At 41.0% G+C, this 15,567-nt stretch overlaps 1 protein-coding gene across 2 annotated transcripts in view; it reads left to right on the forward strand.

Moving 5' to 3' along the window:
- The window catches only part of CLTCL1 (clathrin heavy chain like 1), a 34,244-nt gene that overhangs the window by 16,500 nt on the left and 2,177 nt on the right, over positions 1-15,567 (forward strand). Inside the window, exons 10-32 of one of the 2 annotated variants that reach the window (XM_014894585.2) lie at positions 136-258; positions 1,066-1,203; positions 1,392-1,556; positions 1,934-2,114; positions 2,474-2,637; positions 2,791-2,916; positions 3,204-3,346; positions 3,946-4,180; positions 5,966-6,088; positions 6,501-6,646; positions 7,038-7,221; positions 7,403-7,595; positions 8,093-8,250; positions 8,346-8,510; positions 8,645-8,752; positions 9,068-9,235; positions 9,319-9,468; positions 10,306-10,437; positions 10,739-10,849; positions 11,396-11,566; positions 12,126-12,347; positions 13,081-13,101; positions 15,318-15,393. In XM_014894585.2, the coding sequence (XP_014750071.1) occupies positions 136-258; positions 1,066-1,203; positions 1,392-1,556; positions 1,934-2,114; positions 2,474-2,637; positions 2,791-2,916; positions 3,204-3,346; positions 3,946-4,180; positions 5,966-6,088; positions 6,501-6,646; positions 7,038-7,221; positions 7,403-7,595; positions 8,093-8,250; positions 8,346-8,510; positions 8,645-8,752; positions 9,068-9,235; positions 9,319-9,468; positions 10,306-10,437; positions 10,739-10,849; positions 11,396-11,566; positions 12,126-12,347; positions 13,081-13,101; positions 15,318-15,393 (3,403 nt within the window). The remainder of the gene's footprint in view (positions 1-135; positions 259-1,065; positions 1,204-1,391; positions 1,557-1,933; positions 2,115-2,473; positions 2,638-2,790; positions 2,917-3,203; positions 3,347-3,945; positions 4,181-5,965; positions 6,089-6,500; positions 6,647-7,037; positions 7,222-7,402; positions 7,596-8,092; positions 8,251-8,345; positions 8,511-8,644; positions 8,753-9,067; positions 9,236-9,318; positions 9,469-10,305; positions 10,438-10,738; positions 10,850-11,395; positions 11,567-12,125; positions 12,348-13,080; positions 13,102-15,317; positions 15,394-15,567) is intronic. The other variant, XM_014894586.2, reaches the window with a different exon arrangement.

Below are 15,567 nucleotides of genomic sequence, written 5' to 3' on the forward strand. Positions count from 1 at the left end.
GTCTGAGAATTCTTGGAAGATGGGGGATGGTACTGCAAGCTCACAACAGTTTATAGTCCCTATACTAAAGAATCTGAAGGCTTAACAGAAGTGTGAAACTTCCTAAATATGCATGACTGTGTCTGAAATCTCTAGGTTGGCTACACCCCAGACTGGATCTTCCTACTGCGAAGTGTAATGAGAGTCAGTCCAGAACAAGGCCTGCAGTTCTCTCAGATGCTGGTACAGGATGAGGAGCCACTGGCTAACATTAACCAGGTGATGCCTACAGCAAGAGTACTGCTCTCCTTTTAGACAGAGGGAATAGTGTAGTACCATCCTGGGGACTGGTAAGGCTGGTTCACACCTCTTGTCATCTTGATTAGAGGAGTGACTAAATAGTCAAGTTTGGTTATCATTGAGTCTTTAGAGGCAAGTGTGTTCTCAAGTTCTTGTGGAAGCTTTCTGGTTTATTGATAGTAAACCTGCCACAATCTTAGTCTAAACAATAGAGTGTTACTATCCTACTGTTGCCTTTAATGAAGCATCTCTCCATGCAGAGAATTTACAGGAATATGAACAAATAAACCTAAGTTCAGTTCTGGCTGCCATTTGCCACTTCTTGTTAAATGGACAGAGAAATAAGGGAGCATTTTGCATTATTAAATAACTGAAGCTACTTGGAAAAAGTCTTGGCTTTTCTTCTAGAAACTATCCCAGCAAGAGAAGAGATGAGCTTTGCATGCTGTGTTAGAGCTAAATAAGAGTGGGTGGTAAAGTCTGGCATAATAGCTCAGAGTAATGCACTTCTTCCACTCTAGAGAAAAGGAAACATGTGAAACTTGTCTCTCTATTACCATGATTAGTAATATTATGAAAATATGTGAATGCAGCATGGTAGGTGCTGTGATAGCCTGTTTTCTTGATTTGAGAGAAGTTAGGATCTTGGCATGAAGCAGAGGATAGGGGATACAGTATCATAACATCATCCAAGGACTCCTGTCTAGCCAGGCTTTTTGTATACACAGGAAAATATACATGAGTGTATGTAAGACCCCTCTTCTCTAATTTGACCAATCTCAACAGATTGTAGATGTGTTCATGGAGCACAGTCTTCTGCAGCAGTGCACATCCTTTTTGTTGGATGCCCTGAAAAACAACCGCCCTGCAGAAGGCCACCTCCAGACCCGTCTCCTGGAAATGAATTTGATTCATGCCCCACAGGTATGACCCAGTTCCTCCAAAAAGGGAGAGACAGTACTGGGCTTGCACAAGAACAGGATATCTGATCTGCAAGTTGTTTAGTAACATGAAAGTCTACTAAGTAAGTCACTGCTGTGACTTCTCAACAGCATGTAGGCTAAGCTGCTCTGATTCTCTTGACGGTCTGAATATGAAATGTAACCTCCTAGGTTGCAGATGCCATTCTCGGAAACCAAATGTTTACACACTATGATCGTGCTCATGTTGCCCAGCTGTGTGAAAAGGCAGGCTTGCTCCAGCGAGCTTTGGAACACTACACGGATCTCTATGATATTAAACGTGCAGTTGTTCATACTCACCTCTTGAATCCTGAGGTAAGTGTTGTCCAAAGTAAGAAAGTGATGTGAGCAGTCTTTAGCATTTCTGTGGCTGCCATAAGATGGGCTGTAGGTACTGAAGTAGCACAATTAGCTATGATTCAAGAACGTTTGTCCAGTTAACGATTGAGTTGTGATCTATATTTTCAGTGGCTTAAATCTGACCTCAGTTTCCCAGGTGGGCATTTCAAATATTATTTCCAAACTGCACTTTTGTAATTGTAAATACAGCGAGTGTTTCTTTTTATGTCTTTGGTCTTAGTTCATGACAGACTTCTCTCTAGTAGCTGGGGTAGAAACTGTCTAGTTGGTACATCTTAGAAATCAGTCTCATCCTGTAGGAGTTACTCAGTAAAATTTCTGTCTCTTTGCAGTGGCTTGTGAACTTCTTTGGCTCTCTCTCAGTTGAAGACTCCGTGGAGTGTTTGCGTGCTATGCTGTCAGCCAACATCAGGCAAAACCTACAGCTCTGTGTGCAGGTTGCTTCTAAATACCATGAACAGCTTGGCACCCAGTCTCTTGTGGAGCTTTTTGAATCTTTCAAAAGCTATGAAGGTACAGTATTAGAGGGAAGCAGCTTACTTGGAGCACTGACTGATTGAAGCTAGTAGTAAGGATTGTAGCTTTTATGGGAGAGGTACTTGTCACATGGCTTGATCTTAGCATACATTTATGAAAGTGAGCTCATCACAGTGAGTTCTAGGGGTAGTTTTGGTCTAGATAGTTTCTAAACTCTCTTGAGTAAAGATCAGAAAGAAAGATGAAACCTGAAAGAAGGGAAAGGAATCCTTCTGATACTTGCTGCAGTTGACTGAAAGCTACTCTCTCAGGCTGAGCTAAGTCAGAAGCTGAAGCTCATACAGCCTTCACTTGCTTCACTTCTAACAATGTTGAACACATGTGACTCTTTCCAGGACTGTTCTATTTCTTGGGTTCCATTGTAAACTTTAGCCAGGATCCAGATGTTCACTTCAAGTACATCCAGGCAGCTTGCAAGACTGGTCAGATAAAGGAAGTGGAAAGAATCTGCCGTGAAAGTAACTGCTATAACCCAGAACGAGTGAAGAACTTTCTGAAGGTAAATATTCTGCCCAGGGGATAGAAGGAACTTCTGTATATTTTGCTTAGCAGCAGAACTACAGCTGCCTAATGGAAAGAAACACCAAGAAGGTTTAGTTGGCATGGCTGTGAATAATTTTTGTCACTTTTTTCTCTTTTGCACAAAATACAGGAGGCAAAGCTCACAGATCAGCTTCCTCTGATCATTGTCTGCGATCGGTTTGACTTTGTTCATGACCTGGTGCTCTATTTATATCGCAATAATCTGCAGAAGTATATCGAGATCTACGTACAGAAGGTAAGGACTTGATCTTTACTTCATTATAAGGAATTTAGTCAGCAGACTACAATATAATCCGCTGTCTTTTTTTTTTCCTCGTTCTCCCAGTGCAGAGGCTCTTCATTAAGCCTTTTGTCAATCACAAAAACGTTATTCCTGGAATGTATATACAAATGTTAGTTACTCAAAGTTCTCTGCTCTGAAGCATAATTGAAATTGTTAACTAGAACTTCTCCATGTGGAAGACTGAGAGTACAATATTAGTAATGCTAATAACTAAATTCAGTGGTGGTGGCTTATTCTAGGTGAATCCTAGCCGTATACCAGCAGTGGTTGGAGGGCTTCTTGATGTAGATTGTTCAGAAGATGTCATCAAGAACTTGATCATGGTGGTGAGAGGACAGTTCTCTACAGATGAGCTGGTGGCTGAAGTGGAAAAAAGAAATCGGTAATGAAAATACATCTGGAGGCACCAGTGTTGGGCTTCCCTCACCCTGCTATGCACAAATTGAATTGCATGCAGTTTTCTTAAATGATAAAGTACTAATACTGTTTTGTGTTTCTTTATAGAAAAACGGTTCAAATTTGCTAGTCAGTCTCTTGATTGTTTGGGTCATGTAGGAATGCCTGACAGCACTGCATGATATATAACATGGCTGTTGAACACTCCCATACAGCCAGCCATGGGATGCACCTTCTGAGTAAATTTGAATCAAACTGTTTTGACAGTCTAGCTGCAGGCACACAGCAGCTTCTGTAGTTAGTTTCTAACTACCTGTAAAATGAACAAATGGCTTTGTGAACTGCCAGCTAATGAAACAGGAGTTGAGAGATTGTAAAACTAGGGGTATCTGCAACCTTCCATGATGTTAAACTGCAGATCTGACTTCCACTCATTTAAGAGTCATTTAAAAATAACTGACTGGTCTGTGTTTGCTTTTAAGTTTGACCAGCAGACTTGCTTGAAGGGAAGGCCATGTTCTGAGTGGTAGTTGTTAAACATACCTCAGTCTGACTTACAAACCTAAAATGTTTGCTTCTTCAAAGGCTTAAGTTGTTGTTGCCATGGCTTGAATCAAGGATTCATGAAGGCTGTGAAGAACCTGCGACTCATAATGCTTTGGCCAAAATCTACATTGACAGTAATAATAATCCAGAGCGCTTCCTTCGTGAGAATCCTTATTATGACAGCCGTGTAGTTGGCAAATATTGTGAAAAGAGGGACCCTCATCTGGCCTGCGTTGCTTATGAGAGGGGGCAGTGTGATCTGGAACTCATAAAGGTTAGCAAAACTCATTTATAAACATGCTTAAAAGAACTACTTGATGCCTGAAGTGGAAGCCTGTCTGGCTATTGGTCTAACACTTGCAGAATCCTGTCTTGCAGTCTCACTCAGGAGTTGAGGCAGGGTGGGATTCTTCTATGTGGAGATAGCGTAAGTTGTTCTCATCAGCATAAAAAATTACTATATGTCCAAACTGGAATTGTATAACTGGAACTTTGAAGTACCATCCATGTCTTTCATCCACTGATTTTGCTTGAAATGAATTTGTTTATTTGTTTATTATGTAATGAATATATCTACCATTCAAGCTTTGTTCAGTTGATTTTTTTTGAGCCTTGAAGCTCAACAGGAGGAACAGGCTGTCATCTAGCCTGGCCCTACAGTGAAGGAAAAGTTTCCCTGAGACTGAAACAGGGCTTGTAATTTTTCTTTGTGATTGACTCATAGACTTGCTCCAATGCTTAACTAGAAATGAGAAAAAGAAATGTTGACAGTCTAACTACAAGGACTTAATCCAATAGCATTCCTCTCCTATCTTTAAGCTTGTTGTTCTTAGAACATCCCTCAGAATTTCAAGGGCAAGTGAAATTCTCAGGGTTCTCAAACACTTTCTAGTCTCAACGTGAACACCAGACCTTAGTATCAGATTAAGCCGGTAGTGCTTGTGGCTGCTGAAAAAAACATTCTCCTCCTACCTGCACTTCCATACTGGTATATGCAGAGAATGTCAGCTGTGAGCATTAGAATGGTAGTATAATCCAGGCTTGCTTCTGGAAGTGGATGACTTTCCAGCCTGAAGTGGTTAATTTTTAAGTAATAGTTCCACTGTAGCTATTAAAGGGCTGGCTACATTTGTCTCCTTTATTTCAGTATATGAAGGTGGCTTTGAGTTGTTTGCTAGGAGACTTGCTAGGATAAACATTACCATTCTGGTTAACCATAAAAGCCTGTCTGTACCAGTTTCTTCCCTGAACTGATGTTCTTGGAAGGTGTTCCTGGTTATGGAGAAAAGATCTTCCTATAGGAATTATTCTTGAGACTTGTCTCCTAGAAGGATCAACTCCTGCAACTGATAAATGTAAAGTACAAAGCAAAATTGTGCTAGTACTGATTTGTTTACAGCACAGTAATTGAGATTCCACGGGCTTATTTGGATACTAGCAATGTGAGCTGTTGCTGTAAGATGACTTAGGCCATCAGGTTTCTACTCCTCTAGCTGGAAGTTAAAGCTAGTGGTACGAATAGGATCATGACTTGTAACTCTCCCATGATGCACTTCTACAAGGAATTTCACATTTGTTCTGTACTCTTAACACCTTAACAAGAGAATCCAAGCCACTTGCTATTCTGAATCTTGTAAACACGTGTAAAGCTAATGTCACCAAATACTTAACCTACTTCTAACTCTAAACACCTGCACCATTCCTCAGTTCACTATGTAGCACTTCCCAGGCAAGTGGCTCCCCTTTCTAGATTTAAAACTGAAGTTCTTCAGGCTTCTGCAGGTCTTCACTTCAACCAGAAGCAAATAGTTATTATGAAGCCACAGTCACAGTGTTTTTGTGTTGGGCAAAACCAAGAGAAGCTATAGAAATTCTCCTGGAGACCTCCTCCATGAGCCTTCCAGATCAGAGGTTGGGTAAGAATTTGTCTGTGGCATTTAGCATTGGTCAAAAATTAGTTCTAGCCAGTCTTCTAGACTGTTTGGTTCATAGCTGGCTAAACCTGTCTTGTGTTACTGACCCTTAACAGTAATGCCAATAATTGTAACTTGTGTTTCAGGTGTGCAATGAGAACTCCCTGTTTAAGAGCGAGGCTCGCTATCTGGTGCGCAGGAAGGACCCTGAGCTCTGGGCAAATGTGCTGGAAGAAAACAACCCATTCAGGCGGCAGCTTATTGACCAGGTACAGCACAGAGGCTAAACTTCCAGTGTGTGGAGACCTCAGGATGTCTCAGAAACATTATGGAGCATTAAAGTAGCATTCCTCCCCCACAAGGTCCCTTAAAGCCTTATCTCACCATATAGAAGTTTGTAAGAGTCGGAGTGGCAGGTATTAATTCTGACCTTCATGGTCAGGAGATTTAGCTGCCAATAAGAGATTTTTTTCTGTCCTGGAGAATAACCTTCCTCTAGTGAATTTGTTTCCCATACAGACCTAAGATGCTACTTTATTTCCATATAAAATACAGCTAATAGCTGTTTCTTGCTGTCTTTATCAAAATACTCTCAAAATTCTGAGGCTTTAGTTTGTAGTTCACTGGACAAATAATCTAATTTGGGGAAAACACTTAGGAGTTTCCTGCCTTTGAATCTAGGTTGTCCAAACAGCTTTATCAGAGACACAGGATCCAGAGGAAGTTTCTGTAACTGTGAAAGCTTTCATGACTGCTGATCTGCCAAATGAACTCATTGAGTTATTGGAAAAAATTGTCTTGGATAATTCTGTATTCAGTGAACACAGGTAAGAGGAGAGCTTTGTCCTCAAGTTTAGCCTATTCATTGCCTTTGTTTAGGTTGTGAATGATCCAGGTTATCATGGGCCTCTTGGTTGCAAGACCTAAGCACTCTTTAGTGTTTATAATAAGGCAAAAAGCTAGAATTTAGCGTGCTCTGGGCTTGAAGAACAGACCTAGTTCACACTGTGCCATTTGCAGTCATGTGTTGAGAACAGAGAACACTAATATTGGTAAGCAATTTCTTTTTGAAGGTAAATGTCAGTGATTCTCAATCTGGGGATGAACTGATGTATCTAGTGACAATAAGTGGGTTTATTTTTTCACGTGTACAATCCATGTCACTTAAGCAGGTGTTGCTGTGCACTGCTTATAGCCTATGCCTTCTGTTAACCAAAGGAATCTCCAGAACCTGCTGATCCTGACTGCCATTAAGGCTGACCGCACTCGAGTGATGGAATACATCAATCGGCTGGATAACTATGATGCCCCAGATATTGCAAACATTGCCATCAGTAATGAGCTATATGAGGAAGCCTTTGCTATATTCAGAAAATTCGATGTCAATACTTCAGCAATTCAGGTGAGGTATGGTTCCTGCATGATGGTGTAGAATGCTTCCCTGGACAGAAATGGCTGTTCTAAGAGCAGTTAGCTTCATATTGCTTACACAGAGCAGTGTATACACTTGAAGAAAGAGTTCTGTTAGAGGGCACAGTGTTACAAAACTTTGGTTTTTAACTCGGAACTTCAATTTCAAACAGGTGCTGATTGAGCACATTGGCAACTTAGACCGTGCTTATGAATTTGCAGAGAGATGTAATGAACCAGCAGTGTGGAGCCAGCTGGCCAGAGCACAGCTCCAGAAGGATTTGGTGAAGGAAGCCATTGACTCCTATATAAAGGCAGATGATCCATCTGCCTACATGGAAGTTGTTCAGGCAGCTAATAGAAATGGTAAGGCAAAGCATCTTCAACTTCAAATTGCTTGGATATGAGCTAGGTTATTGCATTTACATTGAGCAGCAGGGACAATTGAGACTTAGGACTTCTGTTTCAGAGGAAATGGGAACTGTCAGTACATGGAATGGATGAGTCAGTGTTAAGTGAGATTCCTGTTGACAAGGTTGTCTGTCTTGCTACACCAAACATAAACCTCTCTGTGGAGAAAATTTGGATTGTTATCTCAAATATCACTAAGTATAATGTCTTTATTTAGCTGTATGTGGCAGAATTGCTTGCCACTTGGATTACAGAAAAGTAGCAAGAAGTCCCAATCTTACCTGAAGGTGACTTGGTGCTGACAGGGAATTCCATAACTCAAGTGTAAATGGCTGACTATCAAGGTAAAGGAGAGCCTTGAGCCTGCTAGTGAAAACTGTCCCTAAGGTGGGCAAGGTAAACAATACAGAATGACTAAAGGCAGGACCTTACATATCTCTGCTCTCTTCCAGATAATTGGGAGGACCTAGTCAAGTTCTTACAGATGGCCAGGAAGAAGGCTAGAGAGTCTTACGTAGAAACAGAACTTATTTTTGCTTTGGCAAAAACTAATCGTCTGTCAGAACTGGAGGAGTTTATTAGTGGCCCTAATAATGCCCATATACAACAGGTATATCTTGATCCACAGTTTCCAAGTGTGACTTGCTGCTTAGCTCACCCCTCATTCTTGCTGCTACCCTTGTTTACCTTGGACTCCTCATTCAGGTCGGTGATCGCTGTTATGAAGAGGGGATGTATGAAGCAGCAAAACTTCTCTATAACAACGTATCCAACTTTGCTCGCCTGGCATCTACCTTGGTGCACCTTGGGGAGTATCAGGCAGCAGTGGACAGTGGCCGCAAAGCCAATAGCACAAGGACTTGGAAGGAGGTAACTTAAACTTGTGGGTTTTAGTCGATTTTAATTCTAGAACAAGTATTATGGATATACCATTTGAAACTGTTAGTAAACCTCAAATTTGGTAAAACTTTGTCCTGTTAACTATTTGCTGACTGTCATGACAGGTCTGCTTTGCCTGTGTGGATGGAAAAGAATTCCGCTTGGCACAGCTCTGTGGCTTACATATAGTCATCCATGCTGATGAACTTGAGGAGCTGATCAGTTACTATCAGGTAACTGTTAATATTCTGGAAGACTTGTACAGTGTATGTGTATCTGCTAATAAAGTCACATGAAAGAAAAAGATACCCTGGGAGCTAATATTTAAATTAATTTTTCCACCATCTTCATTTCTTAGTGATAACATGCATTTTTTCCGTAGTAAATGGAGAGGAAATAGTTTCCATTGTGCCTTCTTTTATAATTCTCTCACCTCATTGGAATCAAAAATCTAAACACTTTCAGTGCAGAGACAGTCAAAGCATGTTGTATTTAAATAAATGTGCATTTTAGCAAGCTTTATTAATCCTTATTTTCCTGACATCCAGGATCGTGGCTACTTTGAAGAACTGATTGCCCTTTTGGAAGCTGCTTTGGGCCTAGAGCGTGCTCACATGGGGATGTTTACTGAACTTGCCATCTTATACTCCAAATTCAAGCCTCAGAAAATGAGGGAACATCTGGAGCTTTTCTGGTCTAGAGTTAATATTCCAAAGGTATGCAGTAACGTAGCTGCAAATGAAGATGGGAAGCTGCCAGTGAAATCAAACCTGGTGCATTTTTTTGTTTGTTTTATTAGGTGCTCAGAGCTGCAGAACAGGCTCATCTCTGGGCAGAACTTGTATTCCTCTATGACAAGTACGAGGAGTATGACAATGCAATAATTACTATGATGAATCATCCCACTGATGCCTGGAAAGAAGGCCAGTTTAAAGACATAATTGCCAAAGTAAGTCACTTGGTAACTGAAGCAAAGTGCTGAAAGCTGCTTTCAGGACAGAGGCAAAAATGCACAACAGAATTGTTGTTTAGGAAGTAATTTGCTTAAGCTACTACTTAGTTTTTCTGCTGTACTTAAAACAATTTCCAGTGAGTTTAACACAAAGAATTCATCTGATCTTACACTATTTCTTTTCTGCTGTGCAGCACATTCTGTTGAGTGACAGCAGCTAGCACAGAATGTTTTCAGAGGCTGTGCAGGATCATAGGTCACAAGCAAGAGGCCTAACCTCTTTAATACCTTTGAGCTGACTGCTGTTTTAGTCTGAGGCTGTAACTGTTCTTGGAAGATTTCTGCATATGTTTCCAGCTGTTTCAATGTGAGAAATGGGGTGGACAGTCCCATGAGTACAGCAGAGAATAGTGAATTGAAAAATAGTTTAAACAATATTTAGGACTGAGTACAATCTTACTGCACCTGGGGGTTTCAAGGAAACAGTTTGAAGACTTTTAAAGGCTACAGTCTTTTTTGGCTTCAGAAGTTGATAAATGGTCATACTAACTGTAGTGGGCTGCCTGTACCAGGACCTCTTCAGTGGATGGATTAGAATTGGTTTGCAAAGCCCCTGGTACCCTGCGATTTCACTGTCTGGAAGCAGATGGTACAAGAAGCAGTTGTAAGATTGAAAAAGAATTCTGCATAAGTGAAAAACTTCTGACCTCTAGAAGGAAACTTAAGCTGTTGTTTAGTAGGAGTCACATAAACTTTGTGCTGAGTTAAGTGGTCCAAACTAAGCACCTTAGGTTTACTTCTGTTTGAAGTACTAACTGGTGTCTGATCATGCAGGTGGCCAATGTGGAGCTGTACTACAAAGCCTTGCAGTTCTACTTAGACTACAAACCTCTGCTGATCAATGATCTCCTGCTTGTATTATCTCCACGGCTAGATCACACCAGGACAGTCAATTTTTTCTCAAAGGTGAGTTTGGGAGAGTGTAGGTCAACAAAAAGTCCTCTTGCTCAAGTTAAGATACTTCGGACTCTGTCTGGAAAACAGAGTTGACATGTATTGAGTAGCTTTGCCTCCAGTATAAAGGGCCGAGAAGCAGCCCAGGAAGAGTTGCGTAACTGGCCTTGGAGACTGTTTTATTTCACTCTTTGTCTGAAGGGTTTTAACAATAAGCACAAACTCCTATAATAACAAATGGGAACCTGTTTCAGAAGAATGCAGTGTCAGGATTGCTGTACTTAATCTTGTATTGGAAACATCTTCTTTCCAGGTTAATCAGCTACTTCTGGTAAAGCCTTATCTTCGTTCAGTCCAGAACCACAACAACAAAGGAGTTAATGAAGCTCTAAACAACCTTTTAACGGAAGAGGAAGATTTCCAGGTGAGCCCCAAAAAAGAGATTGCTAAGTCTCAGGGATGGTCCTCTGACAGAAAAGCTGCTGACACAGTAAGGTCATTGAGTAGGAGATAACACTTCTCCAGTGCAACAGAGAGAGAGCATGCAGTCAGCCCTTAGCAAGCAGGAGTCTTGAGATGTCAATGATTTGCAAAAAAGCAGGTGCCACAGATGTTTTTCTCAGAACAGACTTCACAAAGGTCAGTATCAGGTGTGTACTCAATGGGCAGCACTTGTGTAAATAAATTTGCTTCTGGCCCCATTGGCTGCTGTTTGAAGACATTGTCTTTTAATGGTAGCTAGCTCTTCTGTCTGGAGCCAGTATGACCAGGTTAACACCTTTGTTAGAAACATTATTGTTAGAAAGCATCCTTTGGAGAGGTGCATGAAACACTTAGGTAAATAAGGTGTAGCTATAGTATCAACATCCGGCAGAACTGAAACACTTGTGCACTATGATTAGATGCTTCATTACTCTAGTTCTCACCTACTGCCGTCTGGAAGCACGTGTAACAACTCTCTCTCAAACAGGGTTTGAGAGCTTCCATTGATGCCTATGACAACTTTGATAACATAACGTTGGCTCAGCGTCTGGAGAAGCACGAACTAATTGAATTTAGGCGTATTGCAGCGTACTTGTACAAGGGTAACAACCGCTGGAAACAGAGTGTGGAGCTGTGCAAGAAAGACCGTCTGTATAAGGTGAGTTAATGGCACTGCATAAGTCTCCTGGACACTGAATTTTTTTTGTTTCAAATCCAGTTTTAATTAGTAGACCTTCACTTGAAGGAAAGATTCTTAAAGCAGAAGTGGTTGCAATTTCAAATGCATGTCTTAAATTTAGTTTCATAATGTTGTCATGTAACTGGGGAGCTGTCTCTATCAATCAGTGGCATCAGTACAGTTACCTGTATCAGTGTGGAACATTCTCCATAGACTTTGAGTCACAGGCTCTTGTAAAGGCGCAGATGAAATGCGATTACTCTGGTGTGCTCTTCAAGCCTGTAGTGAGTTCTTACAGGCCGATTTGTGCAATAGTCTGTAGGAAACCTGTTGGATGTTGCTAATAAAGTATCTGGCTTGCCTCAGAGTTGTTGCTTGTGATATCTCACCTCCTGCAGAATATGCCTGGTGTTGTTAAAGACTAACTTCATGGTATGCCAAATACCCGGCTTATCTAGCTAGCAATAACATGGATGTAAGATGTAGAGTAAGATGTTGACAGGCAAGGGTCAAGCTTAACTGTTGTTCTCTTCTGTAGGATGCTATGCAGTATGCTGCAGAGTCCAAAGATGCAGAGCTGGCTGAGAAGCTGCTCCAGTGGTTCTTGGAAGAAGGCAAGCAGGAGTGTTTTGCAGCCTGCCTTTTCACATGCTATGACTTGCTGCACCCAGATGTAGTCCTTGAGTTGGCATGGAGACATAACATCATGGACTTTGCAATGCCTTATTTCATCCAAGTGATGAGAGAGTACCTTACCAAAGTGAGTATTGCATAGGCTAAAAAGCTAAGACTTTAGTCTGCTGTATGATTAGCATTATGTAAACCAAAACTCTTTGCATATATTTGGAATATTACTATTCTTAATAGAGCAAGTCTTCTTGAAGTTCTGTAGGTTTCATCACTCCAGGCTAGCTAGCAAAGCTTATAAATAGATGCCTTAGTACTTGAAGAGGTCTAGTTAAACTTCTCCTTTTAGCAATAGATATAGGCAACTGTGCTTCTCACAGCAGCTTCATAGCTGATGAACTGAAAACTTGGTGAGGACAACACATATCTCACTTTTATCTTTGTGTAACTATGAAAGTAAAGTCCCCTTATTTCCTAGAGTAAAAAGAGCATAGGGCTTTTGGGTAACTAATAGTGCACATTTTTCCTCAATCAGCCATAGGAGTAGACTGCTGAGGGTGTTCGTTTTTTGTTTTGTTTTTTTTTTAATGGAAAGCAGAACTTTAGATGCATGTTCAGATTGTACAATACTGATACCAAGAGCTGGTCCTCAACTGAGGGAAAAGAGATTCTGATCATGTGTGGTCCTGAAATGCCTGTCTCAAACAGCTCTAGGATACTAAGGAATACTAGGATACTTGGAAGGCTGTAGGATTGCATAGGACATCACAGTAAAGAACTTCATTTAAATGAGCAATGTAAAAGTGACTGCTTCAGGTTGCTTCTTGTAAGTCATGTTAAGTATTCCCCTCTGAATTTTCTTGCAGGTTGATGGACTGTTCTATAAGGTGACATTCTGATTTCAAACTCTCTGTGTTCATTTGTGTCCCTCAATATCCTAGGTTTCTTTTACAGGAATCTAGCTGTAGCTTCTGCCAGAAGAGCAGTGTAATTTAGCTCTAACTCATTTCCTGTTCACTTTCTAATGCTAAAAGGATAACTATTCACAAGCAACTTGAAAATCCAACCAGATTCTTCTCCTCTTCATGGGAAACAAAAACAACTGCTTGAGGAGAGCTTCACTTTGGACTCATTTTCACTGTATTAGATATTTTGTGGCAGGGAGGATGCTGTTCATAAACAAAGAAAAGCAGTTGCCCTGTAACAGGATGCATTCCAAAGGCAAATTGCTTTTTACACTGTAAATTACCAAAGTGTGCAATAATTCAGGCATGATAGTGAGTTTGAATAGTGCCATGAAGCTTCTGTAAACTTCGTGCCCGTTGGTATGATGAAAGTACTTGCACAGATCTCTCCTACTCCTTGTATTTCACTCAGGAGAAACTTGCCACACGAGTTTTCCTGAACTCTTCCATGTGAGGTTTAGGTCTAAAATCATTTGTTTTAAACTGCTGGTTGGATTTACAAGTAATCATGTGTACTAAATATGGGATAACTTGCCAGAAGGAAAATCTGCATGGTGAAAGTGGTTTACAGTGACACTAATTTAGTCTGTTGAATTAACTGCAAAACATGGAATTGGAGAATGGGCTTTATAAATGTGGTATGTCTAAAATTGTCATGTAACTAACTTCAAAAACACAAAAGAATAGACTAGTTTCGGTGGGGTGTGTACATCTTCCAGAACTACTTCTGTCTTTTCTGCATAAAAACATGTTAAAGCACAGAATAGCCTCTGTCCTAGAAGGAGTCAGGTACACGGAGTATAATGACATTCACCTGGAAACCTTTTGAAACAGTTCTAGGCAGCAGAGCAGATGTGATCTGGCTTTCCCAGAGCTGTTCATCCCTTGCTGAGGTGGCTGCTCTCGGCATTCCTGCTGTTTGCCCAGCTGAGGGCAGGACTGTGCTGCTGGCCAGAGCCACGGTGGGACAGCCCCAGGGAAAGACAAACCCGAGAGAGCTGAGTCGGGGGTAAATAGAGCAGGACAGGTAGACGGAAATGGGTAGGTGTCAGTTGCTTTAATCCACAGTAATTTGGATAGCGTTTTTAACACCAATAGCTGGAGAACTCTTAGGCTGACAGCTATAAATGAACCAGTAAAAGACCTGCTGTCACTCTAGTTGTCAATTTGAGTTGCAAGCTTCAAAACGTTGAGGAAACTGTTAAACACAATATGTGGATAACACCTCTAAAGTGTAACAGAGACCTCTCTTGAAGCAGTTCTCAGACCAGGTGTGATTCTTTGCAGTGGGAAAGGAGGATGAGGAGCAGCTGAAATACAGTATTGGGCTAAATGTAGGTTTGCCCAGGATGTTAATACTGCCTGTACCAGGATGTGAAGCTGTGTGATTTTTATGTCTTGTAGTCTTCAGTCTCAGTGGTTCTCTACTGGAAAATAAAACTTGTTAAACTTGAGAAGGAAAGTGCTGTTGCTGTTCAGATTGCTCTCCACACCCACTGTCTGAAGTTGTGTTTAGGGCTCCTGCATTACACTGTAGCATTTCCACAAATTTGTTTAGCATGAACAGAGCTTTATGTGGCACAGCACTGAGATGTGTATAAAGCTGATACTACTAAACATTTTCCATAATGGTTCTAGAGTTTCCTCTAGAAGAAGTCTCTGTGAGTACCAATATGGTTAAACCAGTACCTTGCAGGTACCTAACCAGGTTAGGCTGTAGTCCTAGACTTTATGGGCCTGGAATGTTTGCAGATATCTGTGAGGTGTCACTGAAGGGAAGAGGAATTGCAAGTTAATAGGTAAATGTAGATGAGGCCCATTTGAGATGATGGTTGCTCTGTTGGGTTTGAGTTCTGGGTCATAGTTAGCAGTCACTAGAATAGGGCCCCCAAAATGCTTCCTTTGAAGGTAATGAGTACCTCGTCTGCATTTGAGAGCTGCTGCTTATTGCAACACTCCTGAAAGAACTAGGAAGTCATTTTACAACAAAGCTTGCTGGGAATAGGCAGACTTCAGTAGTCTCCAACTTGGACTAAAAAAGAGCACTTGATAGCTGAAGTACCAGGCATGAAAAGCTTCACACAATGGTGCAATTCCTAGACAAGGCCTTCATAAATCTCCTGTTCACTTCAATGTAGGTGGATAAACTTGATGCTTCTGAAAGCCTAAGAAAAGAAGAGGAACAAGTAACTGAACCCACTCCAATAGTATTTGGTAGGTTTTAATTGATTACCTGTTGTCACTCTGGTCTCTTTGTGGAGGCAGTTTACATGATTACGTTGTATCCAAGAAAACTGGTTTCAACTAGATAGTAATTGACATGGTTGTCTATGCTCAATGAACTGCTTTAAGTTGTTGAAGTGACATCTCACTCTTACAGTACTTCTA

The sequence above is a fragment of the Sturnus vulgaris genome, chromosome 19 (genome assembly GCF_052056855.1).
Source record: "Sturnus vulgaris isolate bStuVul1 chromosome 19, bStuVul1.hap1, whole genome shotgun sequence".
Classification (NCBI taxonomy): Eukaryota; Metazoa; Chordata; class Aves; order Passeriformes; family Sturnidae; genus Sturnus; species Sturnus vulgaris.